Genomic DNA, 19164 nt, shown 5'->3' on the forward strand with positions numbered 1-19164 from the left:
CACATTAGACTAGAGATTGTTAAAGGAAAATCCATAAGCATCCATGGAATCCATTAAAGTTGTAGTATGCTGGAATTCACCTAGATGAGGGATTTTCTAGTAATGGTGGATATTTGTATTTTTTTTTCTCTAACATGTTAAGATGACATGCTACAATAGGTAATTTTGGTTTTTCATGTGCGAAAGACCCATTAATTTTTTATCCTAAAAGCCACCAAATAAAAATAAAAAACATATTTGATAAAACAAACAGTTCAGATTTGTTAACGCACTTTATAGAAGTAATCATTTTTTATAATTGTTTTATTCTAAAGTTACTGATTTACTACTTTAAACTTTTATAGAAGGAAAAAATTATAACACCAAAATAGGAAGCTATATCTCATTTTTCGTCTAAAAGAATTAAATGAAACAATATTATGCCCTGATTTGTGACAAGCTTGAAGAGTCTGATTAAGCAACTATTTTAAATTTGTGTCGATGATTTTGAGTTTTTGACCATCATTGAAGTCTGATTGGTTGACGGTATTTTACGCCGTCCGTGCATCAAACTTTTTCTCTTAGATTATATCTAAATTTAAAATTACTCATACTATACACTCAAGAGAAAAAGGATGATGCACCAACGGTGTTAAATTTATCCAATCAGATTTCAAGGGTGTGTCAAGCCAGTTAATGAAGTTAAATAAATTTTTTTTCTCACATCCTTAAAATCTGATTAGTTGACGGTGTAAAAAACTTTACACCGTCGGTGCATAAAAATTAAACTATACCCTCAATACTTGTTTGTTTATATTTTTTTTCAAATTAAATTATGTATTTTATCCTTATTAGTTCAACCATTTTAAGCAACAAAGTTAAAGAATAAAATAATTTAATCCAAAAAAATATATAGCAATTTAGTCCACCAAAAATTGTGTTCTACACATAAAAACTGTACAATTAATTTTTTATTTGACGGGCTGTACAATTAATTTTAGAACTAACTGCTAAACATTAAACTCTAATTTTCAAAACAAGTTAATTGTATCAAAACAGAATTAAATCAATATATTTTCTTTAAAAGATAAAAATAAAGAAGTAATTCTGAGCCCAGACAAGGGACAAAATTGTACCTTTGACTGTACTAGGTTTTACTGAAGGCAGGTTCCTGATTGTAGAGTCAAGAGTGTAGTTTCTCTTTATTTTCTCAAAAGGACTTCAATCCAATCCCTCCTTCAAGCCCCTAATCTGTCTTTTTATTCCTTTTTTCAGTTTCAGATTCTGTTTTTCAGTTCCTCTTCTCATTGTTACTTTCAGTTGTTGTTTCTGGCTAACCAGGAGCAGCCACCACAACATTAGCAAAAAAATGCTATCTCTAAATGTGGTTCCACCCTCTTCCTCTGTCACTTTCAGCAAACCAAATCACCAATTTTCCATTAATGCTCACCCCATTCTCAAACCAAATCTTCTCAGAAGGTTCCACAGAGCCACTTCTCAGCTTCATGAATCAGCTTTCAAAACCTCCAACCTTTCTCTCACACCCACATCTCAGATCCATCCTCCAATCACAAAGTTAAAATCTTTCACCAGATTCCCCTCACTCTCATTTGATTCCTCTGCTAGAATCAGACACCAGATTGTTAAAGCAGCACCTGATGCTGATGCCAATCCTGAGGGAGAGAGTCCAGCAGCAGCTCCTATTGTTCCAAAATCCAAGAATCTCAAACTAGCTCTTGTCTTTGGGCTATGGTACTTCCAGAACATTGTCTTCAACATTTACAACAAGAAGGCCTTAAACATATTCCCATTCCCATGGTTCCTTGCCTCCTTTCAGCTCTTTGTTGGGTCCATTTGGATGCTGGTGCTCTGGTCTTTGAAGCTCCAACCTTGTCCCAAAATCTCAAAATCCTTCATCATTGCTCTCCTTGGACCTGCTTTGTTCCACACAATAGGCCACATATCAGCTTGTGTTTCATTCTCTAAAGTTGCTGTGTCCTTCACACATGTCATCAAGTCTGCAGAACCAGTTTTCTCTGTCATTTTCTCTTCTGTGCTTGGTGATAGGTACCCCATTCAGGTTTGGCTGTCCATTCTACCTATTGTGTTTGGTTGTTCTTTAGCTGTTGTTACTGAGGTTACTTTCAATATGCAAGGATTGTGGGGTGCCCTCATTAGCAATGTTGGTTTTGTGTTGAGGAACATTTACTCTAAAAGAAGCTTGCAGAATTTCAAGGAAGTTGATGGCTTAAACTTATATGGATTTATTACTATACTTTCACTGTTCTACTTGTTTCCAGTGGCTATTTTTGTTGAAGGGTCTCAGTGGATCCCAGGGTATTACAAGGCAATTGAAACTATAGGCAAACCATCCACATTTTATATATGGGTTTTGGTGTCTGGGGTGTTCTACCATCTTTATAACCAATCATCTTACCAAGCCTTGGATGAAATTAGCCCTTTAACTTTCTCTGTGGGAAACACTATGAAGAGAGTGGTGGTGATTGTGGCTACTATTTTGGTGTTCAGGAATCCGGTTAGGCCTCTTAATGGCCTTGGTTCTGCCATAGCGATTCTCGGGACATTCCTGTATTCTCAGGCAACATCTGCAAAGACAGCAAAGAAAATTGAAGGTGAAAAGAGTAGTTAGAGAAAAAGAAGGAAAGTGGGAATATTAGACAGAAAAACTGTTTGATGATTATTGAGTATTACTGTTAGCCATGTTAGATTTAGACATTAAATAAGATCTTCCATTCTGGTTTCTTTTGAACTGCTGCTTGATTTCATATTGATGTTTTAAATCACCTTTCATTTATTTGGTTTATTTTGATCGATATAACCACTTCTTGCTTGAATTATATTAAATTGATCTGACAGATGAAAGAAATTGACTAAAATATCTGAGTTAATCTCAATGTTGCTTTACTGCTTCACCAAACTAGCAGGACATGTTGTTCAACTATGTCAGTCTCATTTCTTCCAAGCTTATTTCCCCATTCATATGGTTCTATTCATTCTTGATTTTGTAATTACAAATGGTATGTTTTTATGAATTTACGAATGATATTCTTCAACTATCACTTACTTGCTTAACATTTTGGTTTAATTTGTTATTATGTACTACTACAAATCCTGAAGCCCTATTTCTTACGCAATTGAGCGAGGGTATTTATTATGGGACTCAAACTGCTCTAGTTTCCATGACTTTCAAATAATCTGGTTTTTCTTTGGACTATATTATTGATCATCAGAAGTGAATTGATTATCAAAGCTAGTACAGGTCCAATTTCATTTTGTTCTGCTCTGCCACATTGTTATGTAACTTATATTTTTCATTTTTGGTTTAACTAGTCAAATATTACATATGGCATCCTTGATGTTTAATTTTCCCGAATCCAAAGCTTCATAGAGCATATGATGGAGTTAACATGCTAATCTAGGATGTAGTACATAACATTAGTTACTTCTGGTGTGTCAAAGTAACAAAGTACTCTGCATAATCAAATCAAATAAGCAATGGCTCAAAGCACCTATAAATAAGTGACTGACATCATTTCTTATTAATTTGACAAATTCATTTCCCACTTCCCTCATCTTTTTTAATTTAATTTTATTTCTTTAAAATCTTGGCCCTTGCTTGATCGGTACGATATGCTTTTGTGTACACTGGTATTCTTGACTTATCTTGGTACATGTTCGGAAATCTTTCTACGGTTGACTGTAAAGTCATAATTAATTATGGGGTGAAGCTTTTGTAAGTAGCTTTTGGATTTCATAATTGATGATGAGAAAATAGAAGAGGATCCAAACATGTGAACAACTACAAGCAACTCTCCGGTTGAATCGTACCCAACGCGGTTCCAGCGGCGTGGTTACACAAAGCTTGGGGAGGTTGTTTCATGTAAGTGAGCTTCACATCTTCCAACTTTATCCTACTGCATGGGTGCTCTGAACTGCAGTCAAATTTCACAGCAACTTGTGTTGCGGATGTTCCATGAATATCCTTGTATGAAACATCCCCAATCATAATCCCAGAAGCCTGCATGTACATTTAAATGTTAAAACACACACAAAGTATCAGTTCACTTTCAAGTTGATGGTGTGGCCGTGTTTGGATACTCGTTAACATTGGTGCAAACGGACGTAAGCACTTGCTTCAAAGCAACAAGTGAACGAAACTCTTGATCTACGTTGCACTCAACTGGTATCCAAATGTATACTTTGAAGGCCTAGTAACTTGGTTTTGATCTTACGACAAAACTAAATTAGTAATCCATTAAATCAAAGTTACCCTTTAATTAGAGAAAGCTCACCTCACTGGGGCAGCCCCGGTAAAATGGGCAGTAATTTTGGTCTATGACAATTGGGTTTTGGACATCAGTCATGATTGCATGTTCAAAATGGACATGTCTCACAAATTCACTGCTGGGTCTCCCCCAAGACTTTATTCTGAAGCCATTTTGTGTCTTAAAAAATGTAGCTGATTTCACTGTTACATTTTTCACTCCTGCTTCATTCAAGCCCCATCCTAAACTTCCAATGCTACAACAAAAAAATAACAGACAATAAATAAGTGCATGTTTGGAGCTAAATTATTATATCCTAATGAAAACATTTTCAAATAAAAGACTAACCTTATTCCATGGCCAGGTCCACATGTAACATTTTCAATCCACAAGTTGGTAGTGCCAGGGCCGATAGAGATACAATCATCTCCCGTTCGGATTCTAGGTTCGAGGATGGTCACATCAGAGGAGGACTGGACGTGGATGCCGTCGGTATTAGGGCTGTTTCCGGCAGCCATGATCGTCACTCCATGCACTCTTACATTCTGGCATCCTTTGAAGATTATGTGGAACAGTTGACTATTAAGAGAGGTCAACCCAGTGATCACAATGTTGTTTGAATTGCTGAATTCAAGTGTCTGCTTGGATATATATAAACACAAGAAAAACCATGTTAAAACTTTGATCAATTATTTACCCTATCGAAGCAAAGAGCTAATGTGTACGGTTACTTTCCGTTCATATGTAGTAGTAGTAGTAATGATGATGATGATGGGAAAGATCTGAGATCAAGTTCAAATTTCAATTACTTCTTTTTGTCTCGTTAATTAGATAATGACATGTTAACACGAAATTTCCTCCCATTTCTACAAATCATATTCCATGGCATCTCATGTTACAATTACTACCAACATTATTGATGACATGCATGCAAACATACCGAGGCTCCAATTGTGCAAGTTTTTAGTAACTCGCTCTTGCAATCCCACAAGGAAGCACCTTGACCATCAAGCACCCCACCGTGAATGGAAACCCCACTAACGCCATTGAATGTTATCCAACTCTCCGCGTTTCCCAATACGTGGTAATCAGAAGGAGCCACCAAGGTGCCATCAATGGTTATGGAGATCATAGCCGCCTTGCTAACACAACCTCTCCCCCGGAACGTGATGTCCCTTCCCAGTAAGAACTTCCCTTGTGGCACGTGAATGGCGGTGGGTTCAAGCGAGTAACAAGCTTTGTTCCACGTGTCCAGGAAGGCGTCGGTTGAGTCGGTTTCACCATTCGGGTTGGCTCCAAAATCGACCACATTGTAGGTGCTTGGTCTGGCTAATGTTAGTGAATTGAAATAGAACAATAGAAAGTACAACAGTGCGTGAAGAACAACGAGAGAATTAGGAGGAAGAGGACTATGTTTTGTTGTTGCGTTTGCCATTTTTGAAATTTATGACAATGTTTTGTGTGTGTGAGAGAAAGAGTGTGTGAAACAAATAAGATTTAAAGGTAGTAGTGGTGAAAAAGGTGGAGGGAGTAGTGGGTGATGGAACGGTTTTGCAGCTAGCTAAGGAGTTTTGCATGTTGGAGAGGGGTAGGTCAGTTTTCAACATTTGATTCTTTTTTGTTTCTTTTTTTTTTTGTTCTAATTTAAATCAACAATTATTTTTCCTTCATTAAAAGTACAAAAATGGAATTGAACACATTATCTGAGAGATAAATAAAACATGGTGAGCACAAAACGAAGGTAACCCGAGCAAATACAGTGTTCAGAAGTGTATTAATACTTGTAGTTAGATCAAGTAATGTTAATTAAATTATAACCATCTTCGTATATGAGTAAACGGTTAAATTTATGCATGGGTTTGAGAAGGCATGCATATCGCTTGAAAATCATTCATTATAACCAATTCATCATTCATGCAAGCCGCGTATTTTGAAAATCAACCCAACTCATTTTATGCATGTCTCTACTGAAAAGTAACTAAGCCATTTTGTTTTTACTTGCCTTTAGCCACAGTTGAAAGTAAGAGACAACATAGAAATGTAACTTGTGATAAATGTAATTTGGCATGAGCTTCTTAGTAAAGATGTACAAGATTCTGTTTTTCACCATGTACCCGGACAAGCACTAAGACAAGGCGTGCTGCAATTAGCGGATACCTACCTATGTGTCACACTTTCTTGTTCTATCAATTGAGCCAACCCTTATAGGTGTATAAGCAAAATTTAATTTACACAAAAATACATTGTTGCTACTTGAATGAATTGAAGAAGCTCACTGTGTCATGGAGGGCCTGGATAAAGTTGTCAACATCCTCCTTAGTGTTATAGAAATAGAGGCTAGCACGTGCACTTGCATTGACTCCTATATAGCGATGGAGGGGCTGGGCACAATGGTGACCTGATCTGATAGCCACTCCATGCTGAAATGGAACATTGTTAATTGCAATTCAAGAAAAGAAAATTTTCAAACATGATCAGTTATACTAATTTTTTTTCATTAAATTCAGGCGTTGACAGTGTATTGTATAAACTAAACTGTCTCGAGACAAAGCAAATGAACATATCTGGGGATAGTCCTTAATCTCTTACCTGTTGGTCAAGAAATGTTGCAAGATCAGTGGGGTGCAAATTCTCAACATTGAAAGAACAGAGGGCAGCTCGTTCAACTTTTTCTGAGGGCTCTGGCCCGTAGATGTGAATATTTGGGACTGAAAGAAGCCTTTCATACAGATACGTGCCCAGCTCCACCTATTGATACAAAATATACATATAATTTATCTCAATGCAAGTAAAAAAATGACAACGTTTTATTGACCAAATTCAACACAAGACTGGATGACAGCGTACAAGAAGTTTTACACCAACATGTACATATAAGTTATATTCCAAATTCATGCATCACTTTTAGTCTGAATTTTAGCAGTATTTGTTATGAAGTTGAAGTTCAACTCACCTCATAATCATGTATGGTTTGCATGCCAATCCCAGATAAGTAATCAATTGCTGCTCCTAAACCAATTGCTTCGCCAATAGCTGGTGTTCCAGCCTCAAACCTAGAACAGTCAAAATGCCTCATTTAGTAAGATACAAGTAACTGATTGTATAAGCAACAACAGTTAAGAAAATTTGTCACTATGTTTAGTGGTTAAGTCTATATTTATTTCTTTAGTAGGGTTAGCTATTATAAATAGGAGTACTCTCCTTATGTAAGGGTGTGACTTTAGTATTATATTTTTCAAAGGGATTCTCCCTAGGAAGAAGGTCCTCCTTCTTGTTAATCCATAAGGATTCTGGTTCGTATCGCTCTTTTAATATCTTTCCCTCCAATTGTTTTCCAGTTTTATAGGCACAAAAATATAAAAAAAATTATCCCTTTTGACCCCTTTTTACTTGCGGTTACTATTAGGACAATTTAAACCCTAACAATATGCTAGCCTGAGTTGATGGAAAAACCAGTTCACAGACCTGGATGGAGGTTCGGCATAAGTTGAATGATCAAGATATACATCAGAAATCATTTCACCACCACCTAAAACAAGGCAGAGGTTGCCATCAAAATACTTTAGCTTCAAAAGACAATCTTATTAACATGGTGCCAAAACAGACCGTAAACAATTTTATTTTGTAGCATTTTAATTAGCTGTTCATGTTTTATGGGGAGATTTAAGTACAATGGCTAATAACTTACCTAAGAATGGAGGCATGGAAGACAAGATGTCTATTTTACCATATAAGAACCCAATGCCCGTTGGCCCGCACATCTGAAACACATGTTTGATAATTTACTCCACGAGTTTGGAAGAGTTACATCACAAAAATATGTAATAAAAACTACCTTGTGAGAAGAAGCAACAAGAAAATCAACATTAAGGCTCTGAACGTCAACCACCATGTGTGGAACACTCTGACAGGCATCTACAAGCACTTTTGCCCCAACATCATGTGCCCAATGTGCAATATCTCTAATAGGGAGGACAGAAGCTACAGAAAAGCAAAGTACAAATATATGAAAACTTCTCCATTTCAGCTAAAAATTCTAAAAGTGTGTAACAAGTACTCTGATTGTGGAAAATATGTTACAAATTTGAAATAGCATATAAATTTTATATTTTTATATGATATACCCTGATAGATGAGTGTCCGAAAGTCTCTTTACAAGCATCAAGGATGTAATGTTTTCTATAAACTAATTATCATTTCACAAATTTATTCAGAAAGATTCTATGTTCGTACAAGTTTGACCGAACCTAGGTGCAATGCTTATACAAGTAGGAGTCCCTCATCAGTCCCAGTGGGGTGAAGATGGACATACACTTAAATGCTTATCAAATATTAGAAAATTTAGCATAAGCTCAGCCTGAAGATCAGTTTAACTTCAAGGTGGACAAACACTCAACAATCTAGTATTGGGATTTGAAACCTAATCACCCTTTTGTGATATAAGGGATGGTTTGAAGTTCCTAATAAAAAAGATCATTAATGTAAAAAACTACGAAATAAATCCAGGAAGTGCATCAATTTTGAGAGCATAAATTCAATGTATCATTCAGAAAATAGAATTTTCAATGTGAAGAATTATGATGAGAAACATACCAAGCACGTTTGAAACATGATGAACAACAACTATTTTGGTCTTCTTCGAGAGCATTTCTTTCAATTTCTCAATATCTGGAATTTCATCTTGGTTTAAATCCACAAATTTCAAAACAGCCCCAACTTTTTGAGCTACTAGTTGCCACGGAACAATCGCACTGTGATGTTCAGCAACTGTAAGTATGATCTGCAATAATAAAACTGAAGATTTTACAGGGCATGCCAAGAATATGATGGCAACACATATGCCAAATGTTAATGAATAGATTTTTAGTGATTAAAAAAATTCACCACTATTGGTAAGTTCAAATTAGACCCTAATACTCTCCTCAACTCTTAAAAATTATTTTTGAGATTCATTAAAATATTAACCTAAAATAAAATACCTCATCTCCTGGTTTTAAATTTGACAGGCCCCAAGAATAAGCCACAAGATTGATAGCTTCCGTAGCATTTTTTGTGAACACAATTTCTTTGGAATCAGAAGCATTTACAAAAGCTGCAACCTTCCTTCTAGCTGATTCAAACTCATCTGTGGCCTTTGCACTACATCCATAAAAATTACGCAAGAAAAAGCATTAACCAATCTATGCAATCACAGATAGACAAGACAAACACATTAAAGTGTCTCAAAATTACATATGTAATTCCAAATATTACACACTAAATACCTCAGGTAATGTATGCCCCGGTGTACATTCGAATTATAAGCTTCATAATAGTTTTGCAATGCCTTCAAAACAACGGCGGGCTTCTGAGAAGTTGCTGCATTGTCTAAGTAAACAAGCTTTGAGCCATTTACTTCCTGTGGAGTGAATCAAAGTATCATAAATTTACAATATGTGCCAGAACAACATAAGAAATACCATTCTTCCATGGAGAAGAACATCAAAACCACATTTCGCGCAGTATATGCATAAACAAAATCGAGGAACGAAAAACCATATGTATATTAATAAAAGCCGATATTCGGCAACACCATTGTAGATAGGCTAGTTAAGAATGAGACAATTGAATTAAGGCTTGTTATACATAGATACCTGGTGAAGTATTGGGAAATGGGGTCTGGTGGAGTGACCAAGAGAAGGGGAGCCAATACTTGGTTCAGCTACTGCTTCATTGACAGTCGAAGCGCAAACGGAGAGAGACGATGCGCGGCGGAACCTAAGCCTAACACATGATGAGCTTCTAGCAGTGATTGAGAAGTTGAAGGATGGAAGTTTTGGCAGCAAAACTTCCATTGTTGATTCCAATACCTCGGTTTAGCTGCAAGAGAGAAACGTTAGAGTGGAGAGTGTGTTACAGAATCATAGTTTCACAGAGAAAAATCATCTATCAAACAATTGAACTAGGAAATTCAATTCGTCCAAAACTCACATGATAAATCACAAGAACATGAGCGATACGACGACGTTTGGCGGCGTCGATGAAACCAGTGGTGAGGGGAGGGGGCACGGTGCCGTTGAGTTTTCCGGCGGGATGGATGGCGGCGACGCTGTTGCCGGAGAAGATGAAGCAGTGTCGCTGGCGGAAGACTCAGCACGGGGAGGATGAGAAAATCCAGAAGGTTTCGTTTTGTTGAAACTTGAAATCTAATGATTTTATTTTTTTATAATTTAAATGTTTCTGATTTATCTGGACCGTTGGATTGATCTAATGGCCATTATCAATGCTAGAGATTGAGGATTGAGGTGCTGCACGAGATCCAAATTCATATACCCTCTATATATATATATATATATATATATATATATATATATAAATATATGTAAAAAAACACATTTTAGGTTCATTTATTTAATGAATGTATTTAATCCTTAATAATGATTAGATACATTCATTTACATGTATTAAATGAATGAACTAACAACATTGCTATATCCCACGACTGATTTCAGCACTACCGTGCACGACCGGTTTAGATTTTAGTTATTTCCAACATTTTGAATTTTTATTTTATTTTATTAAAAAACATATTAGTGGACGGAAATCATAGGTAGTGCTGGGTCGTACATAGCAAATGTCGTGCAACCAAGCATTACCCATAAATTAATGACTAGATACATTTATTAAATGAATGAACCTAAAATTTATTTTTTGCTTATATATCTGATCGGATGGTGTATGTAGTACTAATAACATTTACTAATTTTGTTGCTGTAGCAAAGTACACATGTTTTTGGGTTTGAGACTTAGTTGTTACAGTTCCCCTTGGCGGAGTGTCGTCACCTTTTATACCAGGATGCCGATGAGGCTCTAACCTCCCTTCGTGCTCTTATTTCTTAGCGTCTTTTCGCTTCTGGGGCTATACCCTTGCATTATTTAACATAATTTAACAAATTCATACTCTTATTAAAAAATCATTATCATCACAAAAGTACCTAACCAAACAACCAACAGGTAGGTTTTACCACAACCAAATCTCACAAATAAGTTGTGATGAAGGTGCTTTGGGTTCACTAGATGACATCGTAACAAGAAAATAACAATTAAAGATGGTCGGAACATGTACATTTGTGAGTCATGCTTTAGATCACAATTCAAAACCAAAAGCAATTTGCAAATCACTAAACTCTATGTTTTAGTTAAATACCAGATGGGGTGAGGAAAAAACAAAAATATTAACAGCAAGTAAGCTAACTAAACTGGTTATTACAGACATGCATATTCACAAAAATCAATAATGAATCACGGCGATTAACATTTTAAGTTTAACAGAGACTTGAGTGGGCTTAGGTCAAAAAAAAAATTTAGTCCATATTTAATATACTTTTTTTTTTAATAGTAGTATATTATACCGAGTTACTGACACTTGAGAGAATGCAGCTATAAAAAATCAAGTCGTATTAATTCTAATGCGGGCAATGCAAATATGCAATGTGGGAGTTGAAAAAAGCAATGTAAAGAGTGTAACTTTGATAATTTGAGTAGTAAATATTTTCTATTACTAAATTTACATTTAAAAAAAACTAATAAATAAAATATTCGTTATTTTTTACATTCCTAAAATTGAAAAATTACTCCGTCGGAAGAGCTAGCCTCTTCATGATATGAATATTCTCGACTCGAACAGAATTGCCTCAAAAAGAAGACACCTGTCATACACCTAAAAAAATTGAAAAAATAATTTATGTTTACTCATAACCCTTAGTTTTTTCATGACTTATAAATCTATTTTTTTTTAGCTAATGACTTATATATCTATGGTATTGTACACGTTTGCTCTTCCTTCATTTTTTTTATAAAGAAGAAAAGAAAACTTTCACTGTTTCTACCTTAAAATTAATATCAAATGATATGTTTGATATCAAAGTATTGCAAAATATGCCATTGTTTCATTCCTTGGCGTTCCGTGTTCTATTGTTTCATCATTTTTTATCTATTTTGTAGTATTATTTTATTTATATTATTTCATTCTTACAAGAGAACTTTCAAATAGAAAGTATGAATCTGGTATTAAAAAATTGAAGAAAAAAAAGTCGTAAATGATAACGTATGAATTTGGTTCTTATAAATGATTTCACAACTCAAAATGCTAGAAGATAAATATATAAATTGATGATTTATATAATATATAAGTCTCTTTAAGATCTCTTGTAAAAAGAAAGTCACTTTAACATTTTCGCCTTAGACTCCAAAATGTCTATACACAACTCTAACACACAAATGCACATAAACAGTAATTTGGAGACCTCATGGCTAACTGGTTTACATTTCTCGTGAGGCCCCTCCCAGAAAGGGTATCTAATCTTCCTTCGTACTCTTTCCATTCCAAAACTTTTTCACAGTTTCTAAATTATTTTAAAAAATGGTTCTCTAAATGACCCTAGGTAAAAATTGAGTTAAAACACCCTTGAAATTAAGTGCCTCAATAATACATATCTTTATAAATTTAAACTCATTTAATTAATTTTTTTGTTTTCATAAGATTCAGTTTATCAAATAATCTATTTACAAAATAAAAATAGGATAATAACACATATTTTCCCCGGAATAAAATTGAGAGCCCCCTAATCCACCATTTATCTCATCTTTGATATGCATTCTTGGCTCTTCTTCTAGGCCTCTTTGATTTAAACATCCACAATTCAGCATACACAAGTCATCCTTTATATTGAATCTATTTACATAAAACATACACGATTAAATGACTTGTGTATGTAGAATCACGAATGTCTTCAGGAAGGAGGCCCAACAGAAGAGTAAACAATAAACCAAAGCATGGAAGAAATTGGGAATGGAAAGCTCTCAAAGATTCTAATTGCGTGGGCCTTTGAAAAACTTGATCTTGAAGCATGAAATAAGCTCAATTTTTTTTTTTGACTAAAACTCAAGTTCTGTGTTAAGTGTGCCCCAAACAGTCCTCAAATAAACATTAATCTTAGACTTTTGTCTAAGACTTGTTGGATTTTATTTGTGAATTAAAATGATAAGGGGCTCTTTTATATAAGGGAAGGAAATTGAAGAGTTGGGAGACTTGACCAATGTGGGACTAAAAAATGTTGACTAATGATTGATTTTTATGTGTAATTTTAATTTTTTATATTAATTTTGACGTGTTTTTTTAACTATTCAAACATTGAAGTTATGAGTTAGCCTTTTTCACAAGAACGGTAGGTGGCAATACTATCTTTCAACTGCAAAAAAAATTTCATACGAATATACATCTAGAACTCTAGATATGATTTCTCTTTTACCCTTATCTCAATATGTTAGAGTAACATCTTAACTCTCTTTTGAGAAAAAAATGACTTAGTAGACATCTAATTTTATCTCTTAAAGTGCTCATAAGAATTCCAACAAGATAAGAGCACCCCAATAACACTTCAATGGCACAAACAGGAACCTACATCGGAAGGAATTCTTTTATGCTAGATTTTTTTCGCAAAGCGAATTTAAGACGGTTTAAAATGCCCAATCTTTCTAAGCTATAACACATTTACTTGCCTTAGAGACAAGTACTCCCTAAACGAGCTTATCGCCCCTGCCATGTTTAAACAAGGGGATTTAAGCATCCATTCACACTTCCTCCAAATCAAAAGCTTTGGGGAAAAGCAATCTAAGGGCGAGGTTGAAAGGATTGAAGGCAACAACCATGGGAGACCCGTTGTCCTTTCGGTAGGCCATGAAACTTACTTTCATAACCTAGGATTCATCTCATTCTCTTGAATTTTATCTTTTCTTTCATAGCTCTTGGTTTTTTACACACTATCAATTCGAGTGCCCGTTTGGGTGGATGTTGGAGGCCCCAAACGTGAGTCACTATCGCTGGAATCAAGACGCTCCAAGTTATAGCTTCTTCCATAACGTCGTTCCCACCGCTGATCCAAACTGGCATTGAATGTGCCAATAAATTGATTTCAATTGAATCTAAACACACACTTAAATGAATGAAATATAAACCTAAATTAGCTTAAATTAAATTTGGACAAATTTATTTTCCAAAAGAATAAGTTCATTCAGAACCATATTTAAAATTAAAAAATGTTCATCCAAATTTGCCAATAATCCAGCACTTCAGCTTCTCTTTTTGCAGTGAAGTGTGCGTTAGAACTGTGAATCGGGAAACATGGCGGTTGGTGCAGAAAACGTGCCTCCGTTCATCGCCGCTCAGCTCACTCACCTCCTCTCTCACTTCCCTCTCAACCTCAAGGCACTCCTTCTCTCTCTCTCCGCTCTCCGTTCTCATCTCCGATCCCCAACCACCGTAACTGAATGCAGTTTTTCCGTTCTCCTGCAGGTTGAACACGCTTGGTCCGGCGACAAGTACAACTCCGGCGCCTTCGATCGCTTCACTCTCCTCATTCCCTATTGCCTCGACTTCATCAAGTGTATGCATCCATCTCTCTATCCGTTCACATTCAATCACGTTTCTTCTTTCTTTCAATTGCGAATCAAACATTGATTAGGGTTTAGGGTTTTGCATCGTTTCGTTTCAGGGGATGTGATATACAACGTGGATTGCCCAATCGCTGCACCTGATGTTATCTTCGGCGCCGAAGACGAAGATTTCCATCCCTTTCACATGCTCCCTTCCGGTGAAGGTGCTTCCCTGCCGAGTAACTGTTTGTCCGATTGGAACTACAAAGACCCTACGCGTCTCTTGGTTCTCATTCAATTTCTGAGGTTCGTTTCGTTTTCGTTGTGTGTGTGTGGATTAGTTGGTTGGGTTGGGTGAATTGTACTAACAGTGGTTGGTTTTGTGTTTCTGGTTCAACAGAGATCAGTATGTGTTGTATCAGAGGAAACGTGTTGAAGGAGTTGATGATGAACGGTTGAAATTTGAAGTCAGCACAATTGTGTCCAGGGAGGTAGTGTTTTTTTCCCTCCTTATGCCCACTATTTTCTTGCAAATATTCAGAAATTTGAGTTTAGTTGGTGAATTTATATTTCATCGTTGTGTCTTGATTATGCATGAGTTTGGGGAGAGACTGAATTGAGTGGTGCTGCTGAAGGTTAGAATTTAGATGGTAGCAGACTTGACAATGTTGAATTAAGAATCACTGAAGAAACCAATGGCTAATGTCTTGTTTAAATTTTATCCAAGAGATGCTGGAAAACTGATAGAGTGATAGGTACTCGGATATCACATGGTTTAGTTAGTTAAGTGAGGTATTATCACATAGTTAGATAGTTGGTTAAAGGGTTAGTAAGGCTTGTTGTTTATAATAAGAGGGGGGTTAGAGAGCATTAGGTATCTTTTGCATCATTTGGGTATCAAGTGGGATTTGGGTTAGAGAGAGAGAGCTCTCTCTTGTATCTTGCTCTGATTCCCATATTGGAAATTAGGGTTCTATCATTGAAATAATATCAGTTCTTGGTCAGATTCTATCAAAAACACTAGTCAATTACATATGGAGGAGAACATATATGAGCTGGACTTACTTAACTTTTTATCAATTTGAGTTCTTTCATTCTCCTACAGTGACTGCTACAACACAAAGATATATATCATTTGAAATTTATATATCTTGTTGGCTTTTTATTTTACTGGAGACTTGGTTTTTTGTAAGAATCCAGTGGTGTTAGTTAGTCATGACTCATACCTAGCTGGCTCCACCTAGTGGAGATTCGGTGCTGTATATGCCTTGGATTGTGTGAATAGTTTTTTACTCTTTTAGGATTTGCAGTGTGTGCCCTTCCAGTTCTCTTGATTAAAAATCACAATTACGAAATTTGGTTTATACTTTGTCTATTGGGTAAAATTGGCCTTTTACTTAATGGAACACATCACCTGACTGGAATTTCACTACTGCAGGGAATCGAAATGCATAGAAGTTCTGGTTTTGAGAAGGTATTTCTTCACTAAAATGTGCTAGTATTTATATACGATATACACATGGATGGTTGAGCAAATTAATGTACCCATCGTGGACAATATTCTTGACTTTGGTGACTTTACATTTTAGTGTAGTCAGAGGAGGTAAAATTTGCTGTGCCCCTACTGGACATGAACATAAACAAGATGGTGCCTGGCTGCCCCTGGAGATATCCCCAGAGAATGCACTTACAGGTTTCTTTCTTTAATCTCTTAAAAGGTTCTTTTGAAAATTTTAACTTATTTTCAAACAAACAACTTATGATATGTTGATCTTAGGTTGTATATCCTGTTGGAAGAAAATATTTGTCTGCTCCTTCCGCTCCTCGCCTGAAGTTAGTATCTACTTCTGAGTTGAAGGCCTTATTTTCCATTGATGATGTCAAGCTACCTCCTTGGTTGGATGGGATGTAAGCTTTTCAGTTTTTGTTTTGTCCCACGACAATATATTTACAGGATTGAGATAGTTTTTGATGACATGTTTGCTTTTATTGTTGATCTATTTTGGAAAGGTGCTTGGCAGAATATCTTCCGAATCTGGAAGAATATCTTGAGAAACAGGTTAGCTGAAGTTCCTTTTATTGGTTGTCTATTGGTTTACATGTACTTTCTTGCGCTTAATGACGATCCTGGTTTTTGTTAAAATTAATATTTATTCACGTTGAACTTAGGTCCTTGAGGCTGTGTCATTAATTGATGTTAGAAGGCGCTTCATTGAAGCATTGGCTGGTCCACTTGGAAGACCGCTTGAAGCTGATCCTGTATCTGCTCTTGACGCTTATTCTCAGTTTGCCATGATTGCTTGGTTTAATATTAATTGTCAATTTCTGATTTCTCTGTTTCTAGGTCTTTTGCAGAAAGGCAACTTTTCTTTGTACATCTGGAGCTTTCACATTTCTGGTAATATATGTCACTCATTACATATTTCTAACACACACTTCACTGCACCTTGTATTTATTCATTCCTAGATAGTATCAGCATATGAAGTGCACATCGATTTCTTTTTTCTTTCTCTTTGTTTTTGTATAATAAAGTCTTAAATTCAATTAATCCATAACGAAAATGTCCTTATTATAGGTCTTAAATTCAAAGTTCTACTGTTGTTTATTTAGGCACACTTCCTAATTCCAACTCAGTTTCCAAAGCAGCAGCCGACCATTATGCTTCAAAGTTCACAGGTTATCTATAGTTCCTCTTTCCAACATATTTCTGTTTTAAAGCTTAAGGTTTGAATATCACTTACTGTATAACGATGTAAGCAATAGGTAAAGAAGATGCTTTTCAATTTACTCATGTTGCCGCAAAATGTCAAATGTCTAACACTTAACTAATTCAATTAAGTAATAGATGCACAGAGGTTCATGACTTGATTGTATCATTATATTGTTTATTTTTAATAGACACTTTTATGGACTTATGTTGTATAGTGGGGAAAATGTATATATACTCAATTAGATTTACGTTCTCAGTTGATGAACTGATATGTTAGTTGGATAATGATCGATGTTTAGTTTTTTACTGGAGGTTCATAGTATCCATGTGGTGTAGAACTAGAATTGTTTTCTCTTTTGCTTCAGAGAAGCATTGTAATTTAAATTTAAGGTGGAAAACTGGAAATGTTCTTTTAACTGACAAGTCAAGTGATTATTCTTATCTTCGCACAAATTATTTTGTTAGGACGTCCTTCGTAGCAGGACTCCAGTGGAAGCGAATGGATATTTGTTTATCATGATGTATAATATAAGCTATTTTCTTGCTGGGCTGTAATCCCCGTCCAGGCTACTGTGTTTGACGCTCCTGCTAACCCCATAATATTAGGAGGGTGTAGTTGTTATAGATGAGCACAGTTTCTGTAGGCATAACCAATCAAAAGTTCAAGATAATGTTAACATAACTTAAGCACCAGTTCTGATGATGATTATTTTAATGCCTTCTGAGTTTTTTATTAGTTTTACTCGTATAGTTGTACCTATAGGCATTGTACTCTCGCATTAATTGCTTATTAGGAGGTTCTGCATTTTGTAGAGCTGTTGTCAATGATATTACCTCAGGTTGAAGTTATTTCCTAATGTGAGGCTCTTTTCATGTTATTTTATAGCATTTTAATTCACAAACGACACCGATAAAGTCACGTCTTATATCTGATTACCCATGGAGTCCGAGATGGGAACCATCACTGATGGCTGAGCGTATTGGGTGAGAGTTTTGAATTATTTACTTTATTTTTGCCGTTATGCTTTACATTTCTTTCAGTGTTCCAGCATTGTTGAGCTAACAAATGAATCGTTTCTATAGTGAGTTTCTAGCAGATGAGTCCTTGAACTTCAAGAGGCAATGCAGCGAAGGTCAACTTTAGCAGTGACATGGCCAGAGTATGTTCAGCTTAATGTTAATGTTGTGGCAATCCCTGAAGTTGTTCGCTGAAAAATGTCATGTTGGCAATGGCATGTTCGGTCAATGCATTATTTTTTGTGATTGTATTTAAATGAATTGCAGTTTAATTATTTTTGTATTCCTGTGATTATCCTAGTTGATAGTTCTTCTGCGTGTCAAGTGTTATGTTCTCTAGTTTTTGGTATGGCACCGTGAATGTTCTTTTATATATAGAAGGGATATCAACATGAAAAATAGTTTTTTATTTTATTTTTTCGTTTGCACGATTTCATCAATGAAAAAAAATCATCTTCATTCTGTTACTTTTTACTTTTTGGAATCTTTTAAAAATGTGAGATTAACATTTATTTTCACTATTTTTATAATATTCATAACATAGATGCGAAAAAGTGAATTTTTAAAGAGATATTCGTTTGGATAATTTTAATGAATGTTGTTTTTTGGTTTGTGATGATTAAAATGAGTTTGAATTTGCATGTATATTATAATCAATACTAGTGTTTTTTACCCGCGCGTTGCACGGGGAATTTGTCTATTGTATTTGATAAATCGATCGATATTTTAAATTATAAAAAATTTAAGATACTAAGAAG

At 35.4% G+C, this 19164-nt stretch overlaps 4 protein-coding genes across 4 annotated transcripts; 2 read left to right on the forward strand and 2 right to left on the reverse strand.

The window, feature by feature from the left end:
- The first annotated feature begins 1171 nt into the window (after positions 1 to 1171).
- Positions 1172 to 2834, forward strand: LOC130723515 (xylulose 5-phosphate/phosphate translocator, chloroplastic). Its single transcript, XM_057574593.1, has one exon. The coding sequence runs from the start codon at positions 1349 to 1351 to the stop codon at positions 2627 to 2629; it is 1281 nt and encodes a 426-aa protein (XP_057430576.1). The 5' UTR covers positions 1172 to 1348; the 3' UTR covers positions 2630 to 2834.
- Positions 2835 to 3799: 965 nt separating this feature from the next.
- LOC130725662 (polygalacturonase-like) lies at positions 3800 to 5953 on the reverse strand. Its single transcript, XM_057576871.1, has 4 exons — positions 5206 to 5953; positions 4614 to 4903; positions 4293 to 4521; positions 3800 to 4018 (listed from the first exon to the last, which is right to left on the reverse strand). The coding sequence occupies exons 1-4, from the start codon at positions 5698 to 5700 to the stop codon at positions 3800 to 3802; spliced, it is 1233 nt and encodes a 410-aa protein (XP_057432854.1). The 5' UTR covers positions 5701 to 5953.
- A 345-nt stretch (positions 5954 to 6298) lies between these two features.
- LOC130725959 (cysteine desulfurase 1, chloroplastic) lies at positions 6299 to 10446 on the reverse strand. Its single transcript, XM_057577155.1, has 11 exons — positions 10236 to 10446; positions 9899 to 10124; positions 9530 to 9663; positions 9245 to 9404; positions 8859 to 9045; positions 8101 to 8246; positions 7954 to 8026; positions 7731 to 7794; positions 7219 to 7318; positions 6855 to 7013; positions 6299 to 6685 (listed from the first exon to the last, which is right to left on the reverse strand). Exons 2-11 carry the CDS (start codon positions 10097 to 10099, stop codon positions 6515 to 6517), a joined length of 1395 nt encoding a protein of 464 aa, XP_057433138.1. The 5' UTR covers positions 10100 to 10124; positions 10236 to 10446; the 3' UTR covers positions 6299 to 6514.
- A 3906-nt stretch (positions 10447 to 14352) lies between these two features.
- LOC130725909 (uncharacterized) lies at positions 14353 to 18820 on the forward strand. Its single transcript, XM_057577094.1, has 13 exons — positions 14353 to 14511; positions 14599 to 14689; positions 14798 to 14984; positions 15079 to 15169; positions 16117 to 16152; positions 16273 to 16371; positions 16456 to 16586; positions 16689 to 16737; positions 16848 to 16937; positions 17023 to 17076; positions 17290 to 17355; positions 18276 to 18373; positions 18473 to 18820. The coding sequence occupies exons 1-13, from the start codon at positions 14428 to 14430 to the stop codon at positions 18531 to 18533; spliced, it is 1137 nt and encodes a 378-aa protein (XP_057433077.1). The 5' UTR covers positions 14353 to 14427; the 3' UTR covers positions 18534 to 18820.
- The last annotated feature ends 344 nt before the right edge of the window (positions 18821 to 19164 follow it).

Source organism: Lotus japonicus, chromosome 6, assembly GCF_012489685.1.
Source record: "Lotus japonicus ecotype B-129 chromosome 6, LjGifu_v1.2".
NCBI classification, from domain to species: Eukaryota; Viridiplantae; Streptophyta; class Magnoliopsida; order Fabales; family Fabaceae; genus Lotus; species Lotus japonicus.

What these genes read in the sequence shown, in the direction of transcription:
- LOC130723515 (XM_057574593.1), top strand. Translation starts at nt 1,349, where the DNA reads ATGCTATCTCTAAATGTGGTTCCACCCTCTTCCTCTGTCACTTTCAGC.
- LOC130725662 (XM_057576871.1), bottom strand. Translation starts at nt 5,700, where the DNA reads ATGGCAAACGCAACAACAAAACATAGTCCTCTTCCTCCTAATTCTCTC. An exon ending in CTTGCACAATTGGAGCCTCG is followed by an intron (nt 4,904 to 5,205) that starts GTATGTTTGCAT and finishes ATATCCAAGCAG; the next exon opens with ACACTTGAATTCAGCAATTC. An exon ending in GGACCTGGCCATGGAATAAG is followed by an intron (nt 4,522 to 4,613) that starts GTTAGTCTTTTA and finishes TTTTTGTTGTAG; the next exon opens with CATTGGAAGTTTAGGATGGG.
- LOC130725959 (XM_057577155.1), bottom strand. Translation starts at nt 10,099, where the DNA reads ATGGAAGTTTTGCTGCCAAAACTTCCATCCTTCAACTTCTCAATCACT. An exon ending in TCATGTTTCAAACGTGCTTG is followed by an intron (nt 8,247 to 8,858) that starts GTATGTTTCTCA and finishes GCTTTTCTGTAG; the next exon opens with CTTCTGTCCTCCCTATTAGA. An exon ending in TATGCCGAACCTCCATCCAG is followed by an intron (nt 7,319 to 7,730) that starts GTCTGTGAACTG and finishes TGACTGTTCTAG; the next exon opens with GTTTGAGGCTGGAACACCAG.
- LOC130725909 (XM_057577094.1), top strand. Translation starts at nt 14,428, where the DNA reads ATGGCGGTTGGTGCAGAAAACGTGCCTCCGTTCATCGCCGCTCAGCTC. An exon ending in ACTTCCCTCTCAACCTCAAG is followed by an intron (nt 14,512 to 14,598) that starts GCACTCCTTCTC and finishes GTTCTCCTGCAG; the next exon opens with GTTGAACACGCTTGGTCCGG. An exon ending in CTGGAGCTTTCACATTTCTG is followed by an intron (nt 17,077 to 17,289) that starts GTAATATATGTC and finishes TTGTTTATTTAG; the next exon opens with GCACACTTCCTAATTCCAAC.